The sequence below is a fragment of the Haematobia irritans genome, chromosome 2, assembly GCF_050003625.1.
Source record: "Haematobia irritans isolate KBUSLIRL chromosome 2, ASM5000362v1, whole genome shotgun sequence".
NCBI lineage: Eukaryota > Metazoa > Arthropoda > Insecta > Diptera > Muscidae > Haematobia > Haematobia irritans.
The window spans coordinates 209,291,241-209,318,211 of record NC_134398.1 but is presented as its reverse complement, the minus strand read 5'-3'; the positions used below and the strand labels follow the sequence as shown (position 1 = coordinate 209,318,211).

Here is a 26,971-nt window from a genome sequence, read left to right as displayed (position 1 = left end):
TTTTGCTGGGTATATAGCCCCCATATAAACGGACCCCCAAATTTGGCTTGCGGGGACTCTAAGAGAAGCAAATTTCATCCGATCCGGCTGAAAATTCTTACATGGTGTTACCATATGATCTTTAACAACCATGCAAAAATTGGTCCACATCGGTCCATAATTATATATAGCCCCCATATAAACCGATCCCCAGATTTGAACTCCGGAGCCTCTTAGAGGAGCAAAATTCATCCAATCCGGTTGAAATTTGGTATGTGGTGTTAGTATATGGTCTCTAACAACCATGCAAAAATTGGTCCATATCGGTCCATAATTATATATATCCCCCATATTAACCGATACCCAGATTTGGTTTGCGGACCCTCTAAGAGCAGCAAATTTCATCCAATCCGGCTGAAATTTGGTACATGGTGTAAATATATGGTCTCTAACAACCATGCAAAAATTGGTCCATATCGGTCCATAATTATATATAGCCCCAATATAAACCGATCCCCAGATTTGACCTCCGACGCATCTTGCAGGAGCAAAATTTATCCGATCCGGTTGAAATTTGGTACGTGGTGTTAGTATATGGTCTCTAACAAACATGCAAAAATTGGTTCATATCGGTCCATAATTATATATAGCCCCCATAAAAACCGATCCCCAGATTTGTCCCACGGACCCTATTGGAGGGTCAAAATTCTTCCGATCCGTTTGAAATTTGGAACGTGGTGTTAGTATGTGGTCTCTAACATCCATGCAAAAATTGGTCCATATCGGTCCATAATTATATATAGCCCCCATATAAACCTTTCCCTAAATTTGATCTCCGGAGCCTCTTGGAAAAGCAAAATACATCCGATCCGGTTGAAATTTGCAACGTGGTGTTAGTATATGGCCGTTAAATACCATGCCACAATTGGTCCATATAGGTCTATAGCCAATCCCCATTCACACAAAAATTGGTCCATATCGGTTTATAATCATGGTTGCCACTCGAGCCAAATATAATCTACCAAAATTTTATTTTTATAGAAAATGTTGTCAAATATTTAATTTTGTGGAAAATTTTGTCAAAATTTTATTCCTATAGAAAATTTTGTCAAATTTTATTTCTATAGAAAATGTTGTCAAAATTTTTATTCTCTTGAAAAAATTGTCAAAATTTTATTTCTATAGAAAATTTTGTCAAAATTTTATTTCTATAGAAAATTTTGACAAAATTTTATTTCTATAGAAAATTTTGTCAAATTTTATTTCTATAGAAAATTGTGACAAAATTTTATTTCTATAGAAAATTTTGAAAAAATTGTATTTCTATAGAAAATTTTGTTAAAATTTTATTTCTATAGAAAAATTTGTCAACATTTTTTTTTTTTCAAAATTTTATTTCTATAGAAAACTTTGTCAAACTTAATTATATACGTAGTTAATCGGCCTTTTTTAGTTTAATATATACCACATATGGACTACCTTGCAATTTAGAAGACGTTGTTAGGAAGTATTAAGATACCTTGCCATAGGCAAGTGATACCGCAACCCAAGTAATTTTATTGTGGGTGACAGTCTTCAGTAGAAGTTTCTACGCAATCCATGATGGAGGGTACATAAGCTTCGGCCTGGCCGAACTTACGGCCGTATATACTTGTTTTGTTTCAAATAGATTAAAAACAAAGTAAGAATTAATAAAATGAAACATATTATTAAAATTTTGTCGTTAAAAATTCTAAATCCATTGTAGAAGTATTGCGAATTTTTGAAAATATTTTATGTCAAGCGTTTCCGACAAGCGTTAGAATACATTAGAAATCATAAAAAATATTAAAATTATTTATTTGGCAAAATATCATAAAATTTCTTAATTCACATCCAAAACACTTAATTCAGATCACACCCTAAAAAGTGATTCGAATTCAGTGCAACGGCTGTTGAAATGGTGTACATCCATCCTATTACAAGTTCATGTTAAATTCATCGCTTCTGCTCTAGTTTTGCACCACTTCCGGATCGAAAAAGAACATTTTCACCACTTTTTTGGTGACACTATTTTGCTGGGTACCGTTGAGAATTTCTATAAAGTGACTGAAAAAGTTTCACTTGCAATAAAATGATACACACTAATTAAAAATAAAGTTTCACATTTTTTTGTGGAGACAATATAAGAATTAAGTTAGTTTTATAATTGTGTACTATAAAAACAAAAATTTATCTTAATTTCATCGAAAATCCATCTTTTAAATTAAAAGTTCATAGAAGTACTCTATTTACATAGTACAACAATTTTTGCTGCATATTTTCAGGCGTCACAATTGTCCGCTTGATATTGTTATAGTTTGGCAAGTTAAAAATTATCAAAATTCTATTATTGAACGAATTAGTTCGATTTTATAATAAGACACCGAACACATTAATAATTTTTGAAGAGATCCTGGATCAAAATTTATGTAGAATATTAAAAACGAATTGATTTAAAAGTGACATAACATAACAAAAAGTGAAACAGCAATTTATGGCATAATAAAAAAGTGCCGAAGCTTAAAAAAAATTTTAAGAAAGTATTTTTTTGACAGAAAAAGTACTTTTCATTAACTTTCAACAAAAATTCCATTGGAAGATTATTGTCGTCAAGAGCTTCTTTAGACTGAATTTTAAAGAAAATAAAATTGTTAATATGTTTTTTTAGTTTTGTATCCGCTTACAAAACTACCATAGTATCGTAATCACGGTTGCCACAGTTGTACTTCATGGTACTTCATAAATTTTCTGTAGATAAATAAAAGTAATTTGTTGACAAAATTTTCTAAAGAAATAAAATATTGAAAAAATTTTCTATAGATATAAAATTTTGACAAAATTTTTTATAGATATAAAGTTTTGACAAAATTTTCTATAGAAATAAAATTTTGACAAAATTTTCTGTAGAAATACAATTTTGACAAAATTTTCTATAGAAATACAATTTTGACAAAATTTTCTATAGAAATAAAATCTTGCCAAATTTTTCTATAAAAATAAAATTTTGACAAAATTTTCTATAAAAATAAAATATTGGCAAAATTTTCTATAAAAATAATATATTGGCAAAATTTTCTATAGAAATAAAATTTTGACAACATTTTCTGTAGAAATAAAATTTTGACAACATTTTCTATAGAAATAAAATTTTTATAAATAATTTTTATAAATATATAAATATATATTTTATATAAAAATTTTGACAAAATTTTCTATAGATATAAAATTTTGACAAAATTTTTTATAGATATAAAATTTTGAAAAAATTTTCTATATAAATAAAATTTTGACAAAATTTTCTATAGAAATAAAATTTTGACAAAATTTTCTATAGGAATAAAATTTTGACAAAAATTTCTATGTACATAACATTTTGATAAAATCTTCCATAGAAATAAAATTTTGGCAAAATTTTCTATAGAAATAAAATGTTGATAAAATTTTCCATAGAAATAAAATTTTGGCACAATTTTCTATAGAAATAAAATTTTTACAAAATTTTCTATAGAAATAAAATGATGACAAAATTTTCCATAGAAATAAAATTTTGACAAAATTTTCTATTGAAATAAAATTTTGGCAAAATTTTCCATAGAAATAAAATTTTGGTAAAATTTCCTATAGAAATAAAATGTGGACAAAAATTTTCTATAAAAATAAAATTTTTACCAAATTTTCCATAGAAATAAAATTTTGGCAAAATTTTCTATAGAAATAAAATGTTGAAAAAATTTTCTATAGAAATAAAATTTTGGTAAAATTTTCTATAAAAATAAAATTTTGACAAAATTTTCTACAGAAATTTTGACAAAATTTTCTGTAGAAATAAAATGTTGACAAAAAATAAAATAAAATTTTCCAAAAGAAAAAAATTTGACAAAATTGTTTATGGATATAAAATTTTGACAAAATTGTTTATAGATATACAATTTTGACAAAATTTTCTACAGAAATAAAATTTTGACAAAATTTTTTATAGAAATAAAATTTTGACAAAATTTGTTATAAACATAAAATTTTGACAAAATTTTCTGTAGAACTAAAATGTTGACAAAATTTTCCATAGAAATAAAATGTTCTATAGAAATAAAATGTTGATAAAATTTTCCATAGAAATAAAATTTTTGCAAAATTTTCCTTAGAAATAAAATTTTGCCAAAATTTTCTGTAGACGTAAATTTTGAACAAAATTTTCTATAAAAATAAAATTTTGACAAAATTTTCTATAGAAATAAAATTGTGACAAAATTTTCTGTAGAAATAAAATTGTGACAAAATTTTCTGTAGAAATAAAATGTTGACAAAAAATAAAATAAAATTTTGCAAAAGAAAAAAAATTGACAAAATTTTCTATAGAAATAAAATGTTGAAAAAATTTTCCATAGAAATAAAATTTTTACAAAATTTTCTATAGAAATAAAATTTTGCAAAATTTTCTATAGAAATAAAGTGTTGATAAAATTTTCCATAGAAATCAAATTTTGACAAAATTTTCTATAGAAATAAAATTTTTACAAAATTTTCTATAGAAATAAAATTTTGACAAAACTTTCTATAGAAATAAAATTTTGCAAAATTTTCTATAGAAATAAAATTTTGACAAAATGTTCTATAGAAATAAGATGATGACAAAATTTTCCATAGAAATAAAATTTTGGCAAAATTTTCTTTAGAAATAAAATTTTGGCAAAATTTTCTTTAGAAATAAAATTTTGACAAAATTTCCTATAGAAATAAAATGTGGACAAAAATTTTCTATAAAAATAAAATTTTGACAAAATTTTCCATAGAAATAAAATTTTGGCAAAATTTTCTATAGAAATAAAATGTTGAAAAAATTTTCTATAGAAATAAAACTTTGGCAAAATTTTCTATACAAATAAAATTTTGGTAAAATTTTCTATAAAAATAAAATTTTGACAAAATTTTCTACAGAAATAAAATTTTGACACAATTTTCTGTAGAAATAAAATGTTGACAAAAAATAAAATAAAATTTTCCAAAAGAAAAAAATTTGACAAAATTGTTTATAGATATAAAATTTTGACAAAATTGTTTATAGATATACAATTTGGACAAAATTTTCTACAGAAATAAAATTTTGACAAAATTTTCTATAGAAATAAAATTTTGACAAAATTTTTTATAAAAATAAAATTTTGACAAAATTTTCTGTAGAAATAAAATGTTGACAAAATTTTCCATAGAAATAAAATGTTCTATAGAAATAAAATTTTGATAAAATTTTCCATAGAAATAAAATTTTTGCAAAATTTTCCTTAGAAATACAATTTTGCCAAAATTTTCTGTAGACGTAAAATTTTAACAAAATTTTCTATAAAAATAAAATTTTGACAAAATTTTCTATAGAAATAAAATTGTGACAAAATTTTCTGTAGAAATAAAATGTTGACAAAAAATAAAATAAAATTTTGCAAAAGAAAAAAAATTGACAAAATTTTCTATAGATATAAAATTTTGACAAAATTGTTTATAGATATAAAATTTTGACAAAATTTTCTATAGAAATAAATTTATGACAAAATTTTATACAGAAATAAAATTTTCTCTAGAAATAAAATTTTGACAAAATTTTCTGTTGAAATAAAATTTTGACAAAATTTTCTATAGAAATAAAATTTTGACAAAATTTTCTATAGAAATAAAATTTTGCAAAATTTTCTATAGAAATAAAATGTTGAAAAATTTTCCATAAAAATAAAAATTTTACAAAATTTTCTATAGAAATAAAATTTTGCAAAATTTTCTATAGAAATAAAGTGTTGATAAAATTTTCCATAGAAATAAAATTTTGGCAAAATTTTCTATAGAAATAAAATTGTGACAAAATTGTCTATAGAAATAAAATTTTGGCAAATTTTTCTATAGAAGTAAAATGTTGGCAAAAAATAAAATAACATTTTCCAAAAGAAAAAAATTTTGTCATAATTTTCTGTAGAAATAACATTTTGACAAAACTTACTGAAAAACATAAATTTTTTTCGTAGTTTTGTAAGATTTTCTCCAAATGTTGGTAGATTTTTTATGTCTCAAGTTTCGACCGTGACTGTAATGGTTCGTATTATTTAGTACGGGATCGATAATTTCTCATCTAGAAAGCGTTTGTGTGGACGCGTATTATAGAAACACATGCTGTTTTCCACTAAACCGTTATTAAAAATCAATAAAATCGTGTTTTTGACTATAGCTATTACAAATTTTTCTATCAGCATGAACTTGTCTGTTTTGCCAAATTTTACAAATTATTAGCAAATAAGTTTGTTATTGACTTTCTCAAAATATTAAAATATTTTGTCAAAACTATTGTACCATAAATCTGAAATCGTCGCAAAAATGTCTACACAAAAGGTACTAAATCATTCGGGGGTACTACGGTACTCAGCAGGGTGAAAAAGTCTTGAAAAACGTACTATAGTACTTTATTTTCCATCCCTGGTTATAAAATCTATTAGTGCTGTATAGAGAAAAATATGAATGATTTTTTTATATTTTTTCTCCCTGTGTATCACTATTAGATTTTATGGTCTGCTATCTATGAATGCATCTAAGCTAAACTTTGGATATATATAAAAACAGCATATCAAATTTGCATATCATTACATAACTTACCACTTTGAGGTAAACCCAATGTAGAGCCAAGTGAAACATGTAGATTTTCCAGTAAACCACTTAACTCCGGACTATATTCGGTTTTCTGGAGGAAAAGAAAAAAAAAATGTAATATCAAAAACTGAAACATGGTAAAAGCAATAGAGTAACAAAAGTGCTGAAGAGTATAACAAAATCATAGAAATAATAAATGAAACATAAAGAAAAACGTATAGGTAGAACAACAGCAACAACAACATTTTGTGGTAGCACTTAAAACTAAGGAAAGAACTTTTCAAAGGCGATGAAACCACATTGACAAAAATTGTTTGCAGAAAATTTGTGACGATCCTAAGGATGTGTGTGTGTGTGTGAGTGTGATAGTCCTATGATGATATATTGGCTAGAAGTCAGTTAATATTTATGGAAATTTTAAAACTAATCGAAAGATGTAACAAATACGATTTTTGTATAGATGGTTTTATAGTTTAGAAGTTATTTGGCAAGACCGTATTATACGAGAACCCTAGTGTTGCAATCTGCCAACTGATTGCTAATGTAAAGCTGGACATTTATGAGGTTATACGTACTCTGAACATTTTGACATACGAGCGCTATTTGTTGATGTTTACAGGGTTTATAAGGGGGATATATCAAAATTTATACCGATACCCAGTTTATTCGGAACATCTATTTATGGTCTTCAAAAACCTCTAGATTTCAAATTTCAAGCAAATTGTATAAAAATTAGTAGAAACCCAAGAAATAAAAACATTTCTTGTACACATATTTATAGTCCTAAAAAACTTTAGATTTTAAATTTCAGACAAATTGGACAAAAATTCCGGTTTTTAGAAGCCCAAAAAGTAAAATCGGGAGATAGGTCTATATAGGGGCTATACCAAAATATGGACAGATACATTTACAGAAATTCACTACTTCATCCGAAATAGTGAAATTTAATACAAAGTTTTTACGCATTTTACTAAGCAAAGGCTTATGTATAACATATCGTTGGCAAGGTATTTTAGAGAGTTACGATAATTGAACGTTTTTGGGGCAAGGAACCATTTTTTTAAATTCCATTTTTTTGGAAATTAAAAGTATTAATTGAAATCTATTTAACTTTTGAACTAATTATGATATCATTATGATATTTATTGAGTTTTACAGGGAAAATTGTTTTCAGAAATATTGTTGAATATATTATTCCCAAAATTCGTATAAAAATCCCCAAAATCCCCAAAATGGGGACATATGTTAAAAAAACATTATTTTTTCATAATTGGCATATTTCGTATTTCTCAGCTATTTACCGGTAGGATATTAAAACCTTTTACAGTTAGTTAGTGGGCCCATGGGGCTTTTTAGAAAAAAGATCGGCTTAACAATCGGTGCTTTGGCAAAATGAGAATTTTTCAAAACAAAATTTTTTCATTTTTAAAATTGTCGATTTTGGGATGAACGCATACTACTCGACCGAAATAACGAATAAAAGCTTAAAACGTATCTTTATTTAGTGGTCTATAAGAAACAAACAAAAAAAAAAAAAAAAAAATTGGGAGATATGAAAAAAAAATTACGACACAAAGAATATAGGTGACTTTTTTCGAAAAAATTGGTCAAAATTCTAATGTTTTTTAAATTCTAAATTGTGGAGTTTACAACTTTTAATCTAAAGAACATAGGTACACAATTTTTTCTTCCTTAACCCTCTGTATCATAGTGTAGACTGTAGGCAACATACCGTTCGAATGCCTCAAAATTAATAGAAATAACTTCTTTAGCTCAATCACGCACTGTATCCCGTGGTTTACATACTGAGCTAATAAACTTGTAAAAATAGAACAATTAGGTGGCACTACTTGCTGGAAATTGACATTTCTGGTATTTACGAAAAGTGCCGGTTTGCTGTGACTTCAAAAAATAATAAAAAATTGTTGTGCTTGTGATTTGTGTGTGATCTTGATAAATTGGAGAGGTAAGTGTTTTTGTTTTTGGTGGCAAATAATGTTTGCCAACACACCCAATTTGTGAGAGTTTCTCTACAAATAATAAAAATAAATGAAAATTAAAAAATATGTGTATTTTATTTTTTTGTTATCATCACCAATACAAAAAATCATACAAATCGGAGTTAATGTATAATTTGTAGGGATTGCAGTTAATAAAAGAAAACAAGGATCGGCCAAAAACCGGGCCCTGTAGGTTCAAACTACTGACCCCACTTTGCTAAAATGTTGCCAAAAAAAAAAAAAAATTGTGGGCCCCATATCTCGCAAAGTAGAAAATATATTCACATATGCTCGCGACCTTTGAAGGGTTTTACAAGTTCTATCCAGCAAAGTAAAAAAAAATTATCGAAATGGATTCATAATTGCGGATTCGACAGCTAAAACAAAATTTGATACCCCCGAGGTGACCAGAGGACTTAGAGGAAAACACCTCAGCTTTCACACAAAGAAAATATTATGTTGATATCATTATCCGTTCAAAAGTTGCAGAATTATTTCCCAAAAAAAGCGATTTGGAACCACTGAGCGTAGGTTTACATAAACGAATCTGTGCTAAATTATAGGACGATAGCGCCATTATTGAAAGCTGTAGCGTGATTACAACAGACAGACGGACATTGTTATAACGTCCAATATTGTGAGGCGTAACAGAAACAAGTATATACAACCGTAAGTTCGGCCAGGCCGAATCTTATGTACCCTCCACCATGGATTGCGTAGGAACTTCTACTATAGACTGGCATCCTCAATCGAATTACTTGGGTTGTGGCAACACTTGCTGTTAGCAAGGTATCTTAAAACTTCCTAACACCGTCTTCTAAATTGTAAGTTAGTCCATACGTGGTATATATTAAAATGGCCGATTAAATACGTATATAATTCAGTTTGACAAATTTTTCTATAGAAATAAAATTTTGACAACATTTGCAATAGAAATAACATTTTGACAACATTTTCTATAGGAATAACATTTTGACAAAAATTTTCTATAAAAATAAAATTGCGACAAAATTTTCTATAGAAATAAAATTTTGACAAATTTTCTATAGAAATAAAATTTGGAAAAATGTTTCTATAGAAATAACATTTGGAAAAAATTTTCTATAGAAATAAAATTTGGAAAAATTTTTCTATAGAAATAAAATTTGGAAAAAAATTTCTATAGAAATAAAATTTGGAAAAAATTTTCTATAGAAATAAAAATTTGACGAAATTTTCTATAGAAATAAAATTTTGGGTAGATTATTTTTGGCTCGAGTGGCAACCATAATTATGAATAACTATAGACCGATATGGACCAATTTTGGCATGATTGTTAGCGGCCATATTCTAGCTCAATGTACCAAATTTCATCCGAATCGGATTAATTTTGCTCCCCCAAGAAGCTCCGGAAGTCAAATCTGGGGATCGGTTTAAATGGGGGTTACATATAATTATGCACCGATATGGACCAATTTTTGCATGGTTATTAGAGACCATATACTGACACCAAGTACCAAATTTCAACCGAATTGGGTGAATTTTGCTCCTCCAAAATGCTCCGGAGGTAAAATCTGGGGATCGGTTTATATGGGGGCTATATATAATTATGGACCAATATGGACCAATTCTGGCATGGTTGTTAGAGACCGTATACTAACACCACGTACCAAATTTCAACCGGATCGGATGAAATTTGATTCTCTTAGAGGCTCCGAAGGTCAAATCTGGGGATTGGTTTATATGGGGGCTATATATGATTATATACCGATGTGGACCATTTTTTGCATGTTTATTAAAGACCGTATACTAACACCACGTACCAAATTTCAATCAGATCGGCTGAATTTTGCTCCTCCAAGAGGCTCCAGAGGTCAAATCTGAGGATCGGTTTATATGGGGGCTATATATAATTATGGACTGATGGGGACCAATTTTTACATGGTTGTTAGAGACCATATACCAACACCATGTACCAAATTTCAACCGGATCGGATGAATTTTGCTGCTCCGGGAGGCTCCCCAAGCCAAATTTGGGGATCGGTTTATATGGGGGCTATACGTAAAAGTGGTCCGATATGGTCCATTTACAATACCATCCGATCTACATCAATAACAGCTACTTGTGATAAGTTTCATGTCGATAGCATGTTTCGTTCGGAAGTTAGCGTGTTTTCAACAGACGGATCTGGCTAGATCGACTCAGAATTTCACAACGACCCATAATATATATTCTTTATGGGGTCTTAGAGCAATATTTCGATGTGTTACAAACGGAATGACAAAGTTAATATACCATCCATTCTATGGTGAAGGGTATAAAAAAATAAAAAAGTTAGTATACCCCATACAATGTAAAAACAGAATATGGATTTTTATACCCTCCACCATAGGATGGAGGTATATTAACTTAGTCATTCCGTTTGTAACACATCGAAATATTGCTCTAAGACCCCATAAAGTATATATATATTCTGGGTCGTGGTGAAATTCTGAGTCGATCTGAGCATGTCCGTCCGTCCGTCCGTCCGTCCGTCCATCTGTTGAAATCACGCTAACTTCCGAACGAAACAAGCTATCGACTTGAAACTTGGCACAAGTAGTTGTTATTGATGTAGGTCGGATGGTATTGCAAATGGGCCATATCGGTCCACTTTTACGTATAGCCCCTATATAAACGGACCCCCAAATTTGGCTTGCGATTGCTCTAAGAGAAGCAAATTTCATCCGATCCGGCTGAAATTTGGTACATGGTGGTAGTATATAGTCTCTAATAACCATGCAAAAATTGGTCCATATCGGTCTACTTTTACGTATAGCCCCCATATAAACGGACCCCCAAATTTGGCTTGCGATTGCTCTAAGAGAAGCAAATTTTATCCGATCCGGCTGAAATTTGGTACATGGTGATAGTATATGGTCTCTAACAACCTTGCAAAAATTGGTCCATAATTACATAAAGCCCCTATATAAACCGTTCCCCCCGGTTTGGCTTGCGGAGCCTCTAAGAGAACCAAATTTCACCCGATCCGGCTGAAATTTGGTACATGGTGTTAGTATATGGTCTCTAACAACCATGCAAAAATTGGTCCACATCGGTCTATAATTATATATAGCCCCCATATAAACCGATCCCCAGATTTGACCTCCGGAGTCTCTTAGAGAAGCAAAAGTCATCCGATCCGATTGAAATGTGGTACGTGGTGTTAGTATAAGGCCGCTAATAACCATGCCAAAATTGGTCCGTATCGGTCTATAGTTATATATAGCCAATCCCCAATCACACAAAAAGTGGTCCATATCGGTTTATAATCATGGTCGCCACTCGAGCCAAAACTAATCTACCAAAATTTTATTTTTATAGAAAACATTGTCAAAATGTTATTTCTATAGAAAATTTTGTCAAAATTTTATTTCTATAGAAATTTTTTTCCAAATTTTATTTCTATAGAATTTTTTTCCCAAATTTTACCGCAACCCAAGTAATTCGATTGTGGATGACAGTCTTCAGGAGAAGTTTCTACGCAATCCATGGTGGAGGGTACATAGGCTTCGGCCTGGCCGAACTGACGGCCGTATATACTTGTTTTTAATTTTTTATATATCGGCTCAGAATTTCCAAAAAATTTCCATAATCTGTTTTTACATTTTTACATCGTAGGATGGGGTATACTAATTTTATTTTTTATACCCTCTACCATAGCATGGGGGGTATATTAAATTTGTCATTCCGTTTGTAACACATAGAAATATTGCTCTAAGACACCATAAAGTATATATTCTGGGTCGTGGTGAAATTCTGAGTCGATCTATAAAGAAAATTTTCCCTAATGTTGTATACATTTCTGCCCTAAAATGTAGGTTTGCAAAAAACAACTATATCATTCTGTCTACTTATCTTTAACCAATCCATCAATTTCTCATCAATATGAAATGTATTCCAATGCCTTACTTCAAATCTATAATTTTTATTATTTTCTCATGTCATGTTCAATATACATCCTAATCAAAAATTTTGTTGATTTTTAATTAAATTATGACAATTATGTTGCTCTTTGACACTATGACCACTTCACTACAATATTTCAATTTCCTTTCCTTGTAATAGCCATACATTTTGATGGAGATGCTACTCGTATCCTTCAGTGGTTTCGGTTTAGTGTAACAGTTTAGGTATTTTGGATGTTTTCGCTATTTTTTGGTGAGGGAGGGTTTGGAGAATTTCATTAGTAAAATTTGTTTCCTTAGTTAAAATGAAAACGTGCTATTCATGTTGTTCTCAAATATAACAAAAAAAAATTAAAAAGATAACAAATGGAAAAAAGTATAGCAGGGTGGATTGAAAACAAGATTTATGAAGGGATATATGACTGGATTATATCGGAGTAGATTTGGGAATAATAATCAATAGCAAATAAGAGCTTGATCATGATTATTTAAAGCATACATTTTTTTACTCCTCAATTACGAATTTTTCTGATATATGTTACCTCCTAAGTGGCACCTCCTTTCTATAGTTGAGTCCGAGCGGTGTTTCACCTTATGGTGGAAGCACTTAGAGAAACTTTGAAAAAGCTTCTCTAGGGCATACAAACCATTGCATCACGATGGTTCCCTAAAAAGCAGGTTCTCTTTCACTTTTACCGCACAATGACCACCAAAATCTCCTGATCACAATCCTTTGGAATTTTGCGCCTAATTCATTTTGGAGTGTAAAGTTGACAATACAAAATACCAAAGGGTCGATGTTCTACCGGAAATGGACCAAATACCCATATGGCAACATTTGTGCAGTGTGTGGTGCAGGGATGGAAAATACAAGTTTTAAGAAAGTAGAAAAAAGGTATTGTTTTAAGCGAAAATGTACTCTTCACTAAATTTCAGCAAAATTTCCATTGGAAGATTATTGTCAAGAGCTCCTTTAGACTGAATTAGAAAAAAAAATTTGTTTGTCAACTCCTCAATTTTAAATATTTTATTTTAGTTTTATATCCGCTTACAAAGACTATCGTAGTACTGTAATCACGGTTGCCACAATTGGACTTCATGGTTCTTCATAAATTTTCTGTAGATAAAAAAAAAATAAAATTTTGACAAAATTTTCTGTAGAAATAAAATTTTGACAAAATTTTCTGTAGAAATAAAATTTTGACAAAATTATCTACCGAAATAAAATTTTGACAACATTTTTTATACATATAAAATTTTGACAAAATTTTCTACCGAAATCAAAATGTTCTATAGAAATAAAAATTTGACAAAATTTTCTATAGAAATAAAATATAATGAAATGATTAATCAAGCTCGACCTTTACTGATAAAGGTCGACAAAAAGAAAATTAGTAAATAGAAATAAAATTTTGACAAAATAATCTACCGATTTAAAATGTTGACAAAATTTTTTATACATATAAAATTTTGACAAAATTGTCTACCGAAACAAAATTTTGACAAAATTTTCTATAGATATACAATTTTGAAAAAATTTTCTATTTAAATAAAATTTTTAAAATTTTTTCTATAGAAATAAAATTTTGACAAAATTTTCTATAAAAATAAAATATTGATAAATTTTCTATAGAAATAAAATGTTGACAAAAAAAATTAATTTTGACAAAATTTTCAAAAAAATAATAAAATAATAATAATAATTAATAACATTTTCTGACCTAAACCGAAACCTAAACCTAAACCTAAACCTAAACCTAAAAAGCGTTCGTGTGGAAGCGTAATATAGAAACGCGTGCTTTTTTCGACTAAAACTTTCTTGAAATACTATAAAATCGTGTTTTTGACTATGGCTTTTACAAAATTGAGATTTTCTTCCTGCATTAACTTTGCTAAATTTGTAAAAGACTATTAGCAAATAAGTTTGTTAAAGACTTTCTCAAAACATTCAAATAACATTGTCAAAACTGTTGTACGATAAATCTGAAATCGGTTCAAAAATGTCTACACAAAAGGTACTAAATCATTCTCGGGCGTACTACGGTACTGACCAGGGTAAAAAAGTATTGAAAAAAGTACTATAGTACTGAATTTTCCCATCCCTGGTGTGGTGGCTTTGTCTAATGTTTGAAGGCAATATTTCGTGCCAGAGGTAGCCAGCCAACTCGAATAAATATAAAGTGATTCTAAAATTTTATGTTATTTTCTAATTTTTTTATAAGATAAGAATTTATAGAAAATTTGGTCAAAATTTTCTTTCTTTAGAAAATTTTTGTGAAAACTTTATTTCTATAGAATATCTTATCAAAATTTTATTTTTATAGAAAATTTTGTCAAAATTTCAATCCTATAGAAAACTTTTTCAAAATTTTATTTCTATAGAAAATATTGTCAAAATTTTATTTCTATAGAAAATTTTGTTAAAATTTTATTTCTATAGAAAGTTTTGTCAAAATTTTATTTCTATAGATAATGTTGTCAAAATTTTATTTCTATAGAAAATATTGTCAAGATTGTATTTCTATAGAAAATTTTGTCAAAATTTTATTTCTATAGAAAATTTTGTCAAAATTGTGTTTCTATAGAAAATTTTGTCAACATTTTATTTCTATAGAACATATTGTCAAAATTTTATTTCTATAGATAATATTGTCAAAATTTTATTTCTATAGAAAATTTTGTTAAAATTTTATTTCTATAGAAAGTTTTGTCAAAATTTTATTTCTATAGATAATGTTGTCAAAATTTTATTTCTATAGAAAATATTGTCAAAATTTTATTTCTATAGAAAATTTTGTTAAAATTTTATTTCTATAGAAAGTTTTGTCAAAATTTTATTTCTATAGATAATGTTGTCAAGATTGTATTTCTATAGAAAATATTGTCAAGATTGTATTTCTATAGAAAATTTTGTCAAAATTTTATTTCTATAGAAAATTTTGTCAAAATTTTATTTCTATAGAAAATTTTGTCAAAATTTTATTTCTATAGAAAATTTTGTCAAAATTTTATTTCTATAGAAAATTTTGTCAAAATTTTATTTCTATAGAAATTTTGTCAAAATTTTATTTCTAAAGAAAATTTTGTCAAAATTTTATTTCTATAAAAAATTTTGTCAAAATTTTATTTCTATAGAAAATTTTGTCAAAAATTTATTTCTATAGAAAATTTTGTCAAAAATTTATTTCTATAAAAAATGTTGTCAAATTTATTTCTGTAGAAAATTTTGTCAAAGTTTTATTTCTATAGAAAATGTTGTCAAAAATTTATTTTTATAAAAAATGTTGTCAATATTTTTTTTTATAGAAAATTGAGTCAAAATTATTTCTATAGAAAATTTTGTCAAAATTTTATTTCTATAGAAAATTTTGTCAAAATTTTATTTCTATAGAAAATTTTGTCAAAATTTTATTCCTATAGAAAATTTTATTTCTATAGAAATTTTGTCAAAATTTTATTTCTATAGAAAATTTTGTCAAAATTTTATTTCTATAGAAAATTTTGTCAAAATTTTATTTCTATAGAAAATTTGTCTAAATTTTATTTTCATAGAAAATTTTGGTAAAAAAATTATTTCTATTGAAAATTTTGTCAAAAATTTATTTCTATAGAAAATTTTGTCAAAAATTTATTTCTATAAAAGATGTTGTCATAATTTTATTACTATAGAAAATTATGTCAAAATTTTATTTATATAAAAAATGTTGTCAAAATTTTATTTCTATAGTGAAATTTTTTCAAAATTTTATTTATATAAAAAATGTCAAAAATTTTATTTCTATAGAAAATTTTGTCAAAATTGTATTTAAGAAAATTTTGTCAAAATTTTATTTCTATAGAAAATTTTGTCAAAATTTTATTTCTATGGAAAATTTTGTCAAAATTTTATTTCTATAGAAAATTTTGTCGAAATTTTATTTCTATAGAAAATTTTGTCAAAATTTTGTTTCCATAGAAAATTTTGGCAAAATTTTATTTCTATAGAAAATTTTGTCCAAATTTTATTTCTATAGACAATTTTGTCAACATTGTATTTATAGAAAATTGTGTCAAAATATTATATCTCAAAAAATTTTTTTTTAATTTTATTTCTAAAAATATTTTGTCATTGTTGTAGAAAATTGTGTAAAAATTTTATTTCTATTTAGAAAATAGAAAATATTGTCAAAATTGTATTTCTATAGAAAATTTTGTCAACATTTTATTTCTATAGAAAATTTTGTTAAAATTTTATTTCTATGGAAAATTTTGTCAAAATTTTATTTCTATCGAAAATTTTGTCAAAATTTTATTTCTATGGAAAATTTTGTCAAAATTTTATTTCTATTGAAAATTTTGTCAAAATTTTATTCCTATAGAAAATTTTGTCCAAATTTTATTTCTATAGATAATTTTGTCAAAATTTTATTTCTACAAAAAATTTTGGTAAAATTTTCTTTCTATAGAAAAATTTGTCAAAATTTTATTTCTATAGAAAATATTGTCAAAATTTTATTTCTATAGAGAATTTTGTCAAAATGTTATTTCTATAGAAAATGGTGTCTAAATTTTTTTCTATAGAAAAATTTGTCTAAAGTTAGAAGTAAATGTAAAATTTTACTTTTATTGAAATTTAAAAACATCTAAAATTTTTGGTGGCAACAGTGATTCCAAACCAAAGCAACTTTAGTCGAGTGAACTAAAAGTGCGACATAGATTTTGATCACAAAAATTACGGATAGATAGACATGGCTAAATCGACTCAGGGACGGACCATAAGCATTATTGCCATGTGTCCATCTCGTATCATTCTGGATGTTGCAAATATATGCACTAACCTATAATATCCAGTCCCACAGTGTGGCGCGGGGTATAAAAATAAATAAATATAGCTCTTGCAGTACATACCAGCTACCCTATATAGGGAAGGCTCTTCCAAGTTTCTTAGGAAAATTTGAAAAAAATATATATATATTATAATACCACACTTTTTTTCAACAAATTAAACTTTAGAATGTCTGACTATATTTGAAAAAAAAAAAATGTCCCTCATAGTGACCCAATCTGTTTTCACAACACCCTAATGTATAACATAAAACTCTAATCAAACATACCCGAACATTTGCATGCGGTGAAAATACTCGAGAAACAGAATTGTAAATGGATTTAACCAAACCTCCTTCCAGCGTCAAAATACCAAGTGGTTGGATATCCAAACCAACTGCATTGGACGATGTCAGTCTCGACGACGATGATGATGATGATGTAGCATTGCCACCTCCACGTACTCCACCACTGCCTCCTCGACCATTTACCTGTGGTATTTTGTAGAACAGCAAAGATACTTCGTCATTCGGTATTCCATGATGAAATTTAATTGTATCCTCATCTTGATTATGTACGGCCGAGATTACTGTGAGTTCATCGTTTTCCAAAAATTCAAATATTCTAGCGGTTTGTTCGTCCAAAGCCAAACCGGTGGGGTGACGGGTTGAAAAGTATTCGACTGTAGGGGTTTTACATGAAATGAATGTTTGTGAGAAAATTAAAATGAACACGTTAGTTAAACAGAGGTTAAATTCCAACAAAACAAAAAGCAAAAAGAGGCCAGCCTAATTAGGAGACTTCACACCGCTAAAATTTTTGTTCATCATTTAGGACAATTATGTTATGTTGTGGTTGTCCCATCTAATCTCTATCCAGGTTATGGAGTATTCACCTTTTTTTGTTGTTTGCCTTTACAGAGGTTTTTGTCTAATGTGTTAATGGGGAATTTGCTTTTGGGTTACATTTCTCCGGTATCTTGCCATAATGGGTATCCTTTTAAATAACATTTTGAATTTGTTTTAGATGTAAAAATTAAATTAAACAAAAAGATTTCCCATTTTTGGATGATACCCCTATGAACAGGTTTTGAGGTTGAGGATTTTTGCTGTGGTCATAAAACGGTTAAAAATCTTTTGAGGTTGGAAACATTATTGGACGATGACAAAAATACTTTCTGGGATTATTAAGACTATTGATTTATATCGTACAAGTAACACATTTATTTAAGTGCAATTTCAAAACGTTGAACTGCGAGAAAAATTACTAATAGATCGCATACTACTTATAGTCCGTTTATTTGTTTTTCAAAGTTGCCAGTTTTGTTCCTAGGGCGCTTATATAAGCAAAATAGGTTTTGAGGATTTCAATGGAATTTTCGAATTTTTAGGGGTGTAACCATGAATTAATGTAAACAGAAAAAACAATTTTTTTTTGTCTTCAATCACGAAATTAATAGATCCAATTATTTTTAATTGAAATGTCAACATTTCATGTCTATAGACACATTTTACGAGATTTTATTTCTATGGGAAATTTTTATCAAAATTTTATTTCTATGGAAAATTTTTATCAACATTTTATTTCTATAGAAAATTTTGTAAAAATTTTATTTCTATGGAAAATTTTGTTAAAATTTTTTTCTATGGAAAATTTTTATCAAAATTTTATTTCTATAGAAAATTTCAATTGTGTCAAAATTTTATTTCTATAGAAAAATTTGTCAAAATTTTGTTTCTGTAGAAAAGTTTGTCAAAATTTTATTTCTATAGAAAATTTTATCAAAATTTTATTTCTATAGAAAATTTTGACAAAATTTTATTTATATAGAAAATTTTGACAAAATTTTATTTCTATAGAAAATTTTGACAAAATTTTATTTCTATAGAAAATTTTGCAAAAATGTATTTCTATAGAAAATTTTGTAAAAATTTTATTTCAATTGAAAATTTTGTCAAAATTTCATTTCTATAGAAAATTTTGACAAAATTTTATTTCTATAGAAAACTTTATGAAAATTTTATTTCTATAGAAAATTTTGACAAAATTTTATTTCTATAGAAAATTTTAACAAAATTTTATTTCTATAGAAAATTTTGCAAAATTGTATTTCTATAGAATATTTTGTCAAAATTTTATTTCAATTGAAAATTTTGTCAAAATTTTATTTCCACACAAAATGTTGTCAAAATTTTATTTCTACGGAAAATTTTGTTAAAATTTTATTGCTGTAGAAAATTTTATTTCTCTACATAAATTTTTCTATAAAAAATTTTTATTTCTATAAAAAAAATGTTGTCAAACATTTATTTCTAAAGAAAATTTTGTCAACATTTTATTTCTATGAAAAAATTTTGTGAAAATTTTATTTTTATAGAAAATTTTGTCAAAATTTTATTTCTATAGAAAATTTTGTTAAAATTTTATTTCAATAGAACAGTTTGGCAAAATTTCATTTGCATAGAAAATTTGGTAAAATTTTATTTCAATAGAAAATTTTGGCAACATTTCATTTCCACAGAAAATTTTGTCAAAATTTTATTTCTAAAGAAATTTTGTCAAAATTTTATTTCTAAAGAAATTTTGTCAAAATTTTATTTCTATAGAAATTTTTGTCTAAATTTTATGTCTATAGAAAATTTTGTCAAAATTGTTTTTCTATAGAACATTTTATCAGCTTTTTATTTCTATAGACAATTTTCAGCAATTTATTTCTATATTTTTGTCAAGATTTTATTTCTATAGAAAATTTTATTTCTATAGAAAATTTTGTCAAAATTTTATTTTCATAGAAGATTTTTTCAAAATTTTATTGTCATAGAAAATTTTGTTAAAAAATTATTTCTGCAGAAAATGTTGTCAAAATTTTATTTCCACAGAAAATTTTGTCAAAATTTTACTGACAATTTTGTTAAAATTTTATTGCTGTAGAAAATTTTGTGAAAATTTTATTTCTATACAAAAAATTTTCGAGATTTTATTTCTATAAAAAAATTTTATTTCTATAAAAAAAAAAATTTGTCAAACATTTATTTCTATAGAAAATTTTGTCGACATTTTATTTCTATACAAAAAATTCTGAAAATTTTATTTCTATAGAAAATTTTGTTTCTGTAGAAAATTTTGTCAAAATTTTATTTCTATAGAAAATTTTGTTAAAAGTTTATTTCCACAGAAAATTTTGTCAAAATTTTATAAATATTGTCAAAATTATATTTATTTAGGAAATTTTTGCAAATTTTCATTTCTTTAGAAAATTTTGTACAAATTTTATTTCTATAGAAAATTTTGTCAACATTTTATTTCTATAAAAAAAATTGTGAAAATTTTATTTTATTTTTTATTTCTAAAAAAAATTTTATCAAAATTTTATTCCTATGGAAAATTTTGTCAAAATTTTATTTCTATAGAAAATTTTTCAACATTTTATTTCTATAAAACAAATTGTGCAAATTTTATTTCTATAGAAAATTTTGTAAAAATGTTGTTTCTGTAGAAAATTTTGTAAAAATTTTGTTTCTGTAGAAAGTTTTGTCAAAATTTTATTTCTATAGAAATTTTTGTTAACATTTGATTTCAATAGAACAGTTTGACAAAATTTCATTTGCATAGAAAAATTTGGTAAAATTTTATTTCAATAGAAAATTTTGTCAAAAGTTTATTTCCACAGAAATTTTTGTCAAAATTTTATTTCTACAGAAAATTTTGTTAAAATTATATTTCTATAAAAAATGTTGTCAAAATTATATTTATATAGGAAATTTTTGCAAAATTTCATTTCTATAGAGAATTTTGTCAAAATTTTATTTCTATAGAATTTGTTGTCAAAATTTTATTTCTATAGAAAATTTTGTCAAATTTTTATTTCTAAAAAAAATTTTGTGAAAATTTTATTCCTATAGAAGATTTTGTCAAAATTTTATTTCTATAGAAAATTTTGTCAACATTTTATTTCTATAAAAAAAATTGTGAAAATTTTATTTCTATAGAAAATTTTGTAAAAATTTTGTTTGTGTAGGAAATTTTGTAAAAATGTTGTTTCTTTAGAAAATTTTGTCAAAATATTATTTCTATAGAAAATTTTCTTAAAATTTTATTTCAATAGAACAGTTTGACAAAATATCATTTGCATAGAAAAATTTGGTAAAATTTTATTTCTACAGAAAATTTTGTCAAAATTTTATTTCTATAGAAAGTTTTGTCAAAATTTTATTTCTATGGAAAATTTTGTAAAAATTTTATTTCTATAGGAAATTGTGTCAAACATTTATTTCTACAGAAAATTTTGTTAAAATTTTATTTCTATAGAAAATGTTGTCAAAATTATATTTATATAGGAAATTTTTGCAAAATTTCATTTCTATAGAAAATTTTGTCAAAATTTTATTTCTATAGAATTTGTTGTCAACATTTTATTTCTATAGAAAATTTTGTCAAATTTTTATTTCTAAAAAAAATTTTGTCAAAATTGTAGTTCTATAGAATATTGTGTCAAAATTGTATTTATATAGAAAATTTTGTCACAATATTATTTCTATGGAAAATTTTGTCACAATTTTATTTCATTCGTTTTGTTTGTTATTATTGGCTTCTCTTCAATCGTTATTGTTGTTTTTTTTGTTTTTTGATCTCAGCTTAAAGCCATGCATTGACTAAGCTACAAGTGTAGCTTAACCAACAGAGGAAAAGTATGCTTGTCAAATTTATTTGGGCAAAGCCCTATAGACTGCAAGATGGTTGGATGTACAGCTGTTTCGGAATTACCACATTCCTCATCAGCATCCTCTACTTGCAGCAAAACTATCAACCAATTATCAGAATAAATTCGGGTAATTCACTCAACCCAACGTGAACTACACTTGAACCTCCCGAAAAAGGGTTTGATAGTCGGCTACTGCCTAAACAAATTTGCCAGCATATCTCTTTTCCTTTGCCAAACTCAAATCATCGATTTGTATGTATTTGGCTGGGTTTGTTTTTGAGCGTGCTTCCTCTATCTTCATTCGTTTTGTTTGTTATTATTGGCTTCTCTTCAATCGTTATTGTTGTTTTTTTGTTTTTTGATCTCAGCTTAAAGCCATGCATTGACTAAGCTACAAGTGTAGCTTAACCAACAGAGGAAAAGTATGCTTGTCAAATTTATTTGCGCAAAGCCCTATAGACTGCAAGATGGTTGGATGTACAGCTGTTTCGGAATTACCACATTCCTCATCAGCATCCTCTACTTGCAGCAAAACTATCAACCAATTATCAGAATAAATTCGGGTAATTCACTCAACCCAACGTGAACTACACTTGAACCTCCCGAAAAAGGGTTTGATAGTCGGCTACTGCCTAAACAAATTTGCCAGCATATCTCTTTTCCTTTGCCAAACTCAAATCATCGATTTGTATGTATTTGGCTGGGTTTGTTTTTGAGCGTGCTTCCTCTATCTTCATTCGTTTTGTTTGTTATTATTGGCTTCTCTTCAATCGTTATTGTTGTTTTTTTGTTTTTTGATCTCAGCTTAAAGCCATGCATTGACTAAGCTACAAGTGTAGCTTAACCAACAGAGGAAAAGTATGCTTGTCAAATTTATTTGGGCAAAGCCCTATAGACTGCAAGATGGTTGGATGTACAGCTGTTTCGGAATTACCACATTCCTCATCAGCATCCTCTACTTGCAGCAAAACTATCAACCAATTATCAGAATAAATTCGGGTAATTCACTCAACCCAACGTGAACTACACTTGAACCTCCCGAAAAAGGGTTTGATAGTCGGCTACTGCCTAAACAAATTTGCCAGCATATCTCTTTTCCTTTGCCAAACTCAAATCATCGATTTGTATGTATTTGGCTGGGTTTGTTTTTGAGCGTGCTTCCTCTATCTTCATTCGTTTTGTTTGTTATTATTGGCTTCTCTTCAATCGTTATTGTTGTTTTTTTTTTTTGTTTTTTGATCTCAGCTTAAAGCCATGCATTGACTAAGCTACAAGTGTAGCTTAACCAACAGAGGAAAAGTATGCTTGTCAAATTTATTTGGGCAAAGCCCTATAGACTGCAAGATGGTTGGATGGACGCACGTTTCGGAATTACCACATTCCTCATCAGCATCCTCTACTTGCAGCAAAACTATCAACCAATTATCAGAATAAATTCAGGCAGTTTATTAAACCCAACAAAAACCACACTTGAACCCTCCGAAAAAAGGTTTTACATTGATAGCCGGCTTATGCCGAAAAAAATTCGAAAACAAACATATCTCTTTTCCTATGCCACTGTCAAATCATCGATTTGAATTCACATGGCTGGGTTTATTTTGAGCGTGCCTCCTCTTCTTTTTCATTTGTTTTGTTTTGTTATTGTTGGTTTTGTTCTTTAAGCATTGTTGTTGTTTTTTATTTCAGCTTAAAACCATACATTGTTGTTGTTCTTTAAGCAACAACAATGCTTAAAGAACAAAACCAACAATAACAAAACAAAACAAATGAAAAAGAAGAGGAGGCACGCTCAAAATAAACCCAGCCATGTGAATTCAAATCGATGATTTGACAGTGGCATAGGAAAAGAGATATGTTTGTTTTCGAATTTTTTTCGGCATAAGCCGGCTATCAATGTAAAACCTTTTTTCGGAGGGTTCAAGTGTGGTTTTTGTTGGGTTTAATAAACTGCCTGAATTTATTCTGATAATTGGTTGACAGTTTTGCTGCAAGTAGAGGATGCTGATGAGGAATGTGGTAATTCCGAAACAGCTGTACATCCAACCATCTTGCAGTCTATAGGGCTTTGCCCAAATAAATTTGACAAGCATACTTTTCCTCTGTTGGTTAAGCTACACTTGTAGCTTAGTCAATGCATGGCTTTAAGCTGAGATCAAAAAACAAAAAAACAACAATAACGATTGAAGAGAAGCCAATAATAACAAACAAAACGAATGAAGATAGAGGAAGCACGCTCAAAAACAAACCCAGCCAAATACATACAAATCGATGATTTGAGTTTGGCAAAGGAAAAGAGATATGCTGGCAAATTTGTTTAGGCAGTAGCCGACTATCAAACCCTTTTTCGGGAGGTTCAAGTGTAGTTCACGTTGGGTTGAGTGAATTACCCGAATTTATTCTGATAATTGGTTGATAGTTTTGCTGCAAGTAGAGGATGCTGATGAGGAATGTGGTAATTCCGAAACAGCTGTACATCCAACCATCTTGCAGTCTATAGGGCTTTGCCCAAATAAATTTGACAAGCATACTTTTCCTCTGTTGGTTAAGCTACACTTGTAGCTTAGTCAATGCATGGCTTTAAGCTGAGATCAAAAAACAAAAAAACAACAATAACGATTGAAGAGAAGCCAATAATAACAAACAAAACGAATGAAGATAGAGGAAGCACGCTCAAAAACAAACCCAGCCAAATACATACAAATCGATGATTTGAGTTTGGCAAAGGAAAAGAGATATGCTGGCAAATTTGTTTAGGCAGTAGCCGACTATCAAACCCTTTTTCGGGAGGTTCAAGTGTAGTTCACGTTGGGTTGAGTGAATTACCCGAATTTATTCTGATAATTGGTTGATAGTTTTGCTGCAAGTAGAGGATGCTGATGAGGAATGTGGTAATTCCGAAACAGCTGTACATCCAACCATCTTGCAGTCTATAGGGCTTTGCCCAAATAAATTTGACAAGCATACTTTTCCTCTGTTGGTTAAGCTACACTTGTAGCTTAGTCAATGCATGGCTTTAAGCTGAGATCAAAAAACAAAAAAACAACAATAACAATTTTATTTCTATAGAAAATTTTGTCACAATTTTATTTCTATAGGAAATTTTGTCACAATTTTATTTCTATAGAAAATTATGTTAAAAATTTATTTCTATAGAAAATTTGTAAAAATTTTATTTCTGTAGAAAAATGTGCTATAGAATAATAATTTAATGAATTAAAATATAATTAAATTGGCTTTAGTGGCATATGTGGTTCACTTTATTTGAGTGTACCTAACCTAATGCAGTACAATTTTCCACTTCTTTGGCTCGGAATCAATACCGAAATAATTAATGAGAAGACAAAATCTTTCGAACCGGGTAAGCTTTATTTCAGTGTATTGCCACAATTGGTATTGTTGCTCACTTTCACGAATATTTGTCAGACTAACACAAATTGCGTATTAGATTTCCGTATCCACATGGTTTAAAATTGTTAACATAAAATATCGCAGTTTTCTTCATCCATAGCATAGTTGTTGAAGAGAATATCATAATAAGCCAAAGAAAAAATATTTAAATTATTGTAATTACAATACTCTACACACACAAAAATTCCCATTTTATTTAAATTAGAGCTCACTACGTCAAATACCCGTCTTAATTGGCCGCCTCTTTTTACCTTCAGATTTTACCTCAATTATGGTCTTACCTGATGTGTTAATGATGAATTTGGTTTTCTGACTCATTTTCCTTTAATTAGTAACCGTCAAATGTCTTTTCCTTTAATTCGTTTTTGCTTTAATCCTTTAAAATTTAATGAAAAACAATATTCAGCAAATGTTGTTCATCACCTGCTTCTGTTAAATTGTACTTTCAAATGGTTTCCATATGTTTGGTGATTCAGGCCAACAATCCTTGTGCCTCCTCTATATGGCCAAACTAGGCAAGTGACAGACTGCTTGCCTTTAGCCTTGTTTCCCTTGGCAACCATCCATTTTCATTTGTTGCCATGGTTGAACATCGGCATGGTTTTGTTGTCCAGGTTGCACGCTCACCTGTTTGTCAATGTTGTTTTCCTTGTCGATGATGACAATATTGTTTCTGGCATTCGTTCGTTCATTCATTCATTGACAATGTTGTTGGTAAACAACATTAAGAGAGTCACGTGTTAGATGGCCCAGGGTGGTTGTTTTAATTTAATTGTTGTCCTGAGTTTTGTTTTTTGGCCACGGTTTGTGGGTATTCGGTTTAAAGTGCTACCTTTGGTTTTAGTTTTGTTTTTTCGTATGAGTCCAAAGTAATTTATTATGATCGTAATATTGGTTTTAAAAATTGGAAATATGTGAAAAAAATTAAATGTCACAGGGGAAATTCAATAAAATTAGTTTTGTGGGAATAAGAGGATTATGAGTTTTATTTGAGAAAACAGAAAAAAGGCAAATAAAATTTGGTTAAAGGCTAGTCTCATTGTTTCACTAGATAATTTGCATTAAAAGTAGAAAGTAAAGTTCTATTAAATAATTTAAAGCCAACAATAAGGATTTACTTCGTAAGCACGATGCCGAGAATTACCGATATTTTGGCATATTTCTATTCCGGCTTTCCACGGAATTAAGTGCGAGACTTCCCTAGAAATTTCCTTCACAATTAGGAACTAAGGCCAAAGGGCTTTGGCAATTGGCATTTTATTTCTGTGAATGTTTTTTTTTTATGATATTGCAAGATCTACTTGTCGTCCAGACTGTTACACCCAGAGAAGCGATATGATCACCTCAAACATGTTTGAAAACTGTTTTTATATAAGGAAAATATTCCACTCCAACAAAGAGGTGCTTCATAAATTTTTTGACAAAATGTTGTACAGAAATAAAATTCTGACAAAATTTTATATAGAAATATAAAATTTTGACAAAATTTTCTATGGCAATAAAATTT

The 26,971-nt window shown here is 27.6% G+C and overlaps 1 protein-coding gene across 1 annotated transcript in view; it reads right to left on the bottom strand.

The window, feature by feature from the left end:
• The window catches only part of btv (dynein cytoplasmic heavy chain beethoven), a 123,103-nt gene extending 97,151 nt beyond the window's left edge, over positions 1-25,952 (bottom strand). The window contains exons 1-3 of the mRNA XM_075297350.1: positions 25,746-25,952; positions 17,645-18,036; positions 6,631-6,715 (exon numbers count right to left, since the gene is read on the bottom strand). Of these exons, the coding sequence (XP_075153465.1) occupies positions 6,631-6,715; positions 17,645-18,036; positions 25,746-25,782 (514 nt within the window). The 5' untranslated portion in view covers positions 25,783-25,952. The remainder of the gene's footprint in view (positions 1-6,630; positions 6,716-17,644; positions 18,037-25,745) is intronic.
• Positions 25,953-26,971: the final 1,019 nt, after the last annotated feature.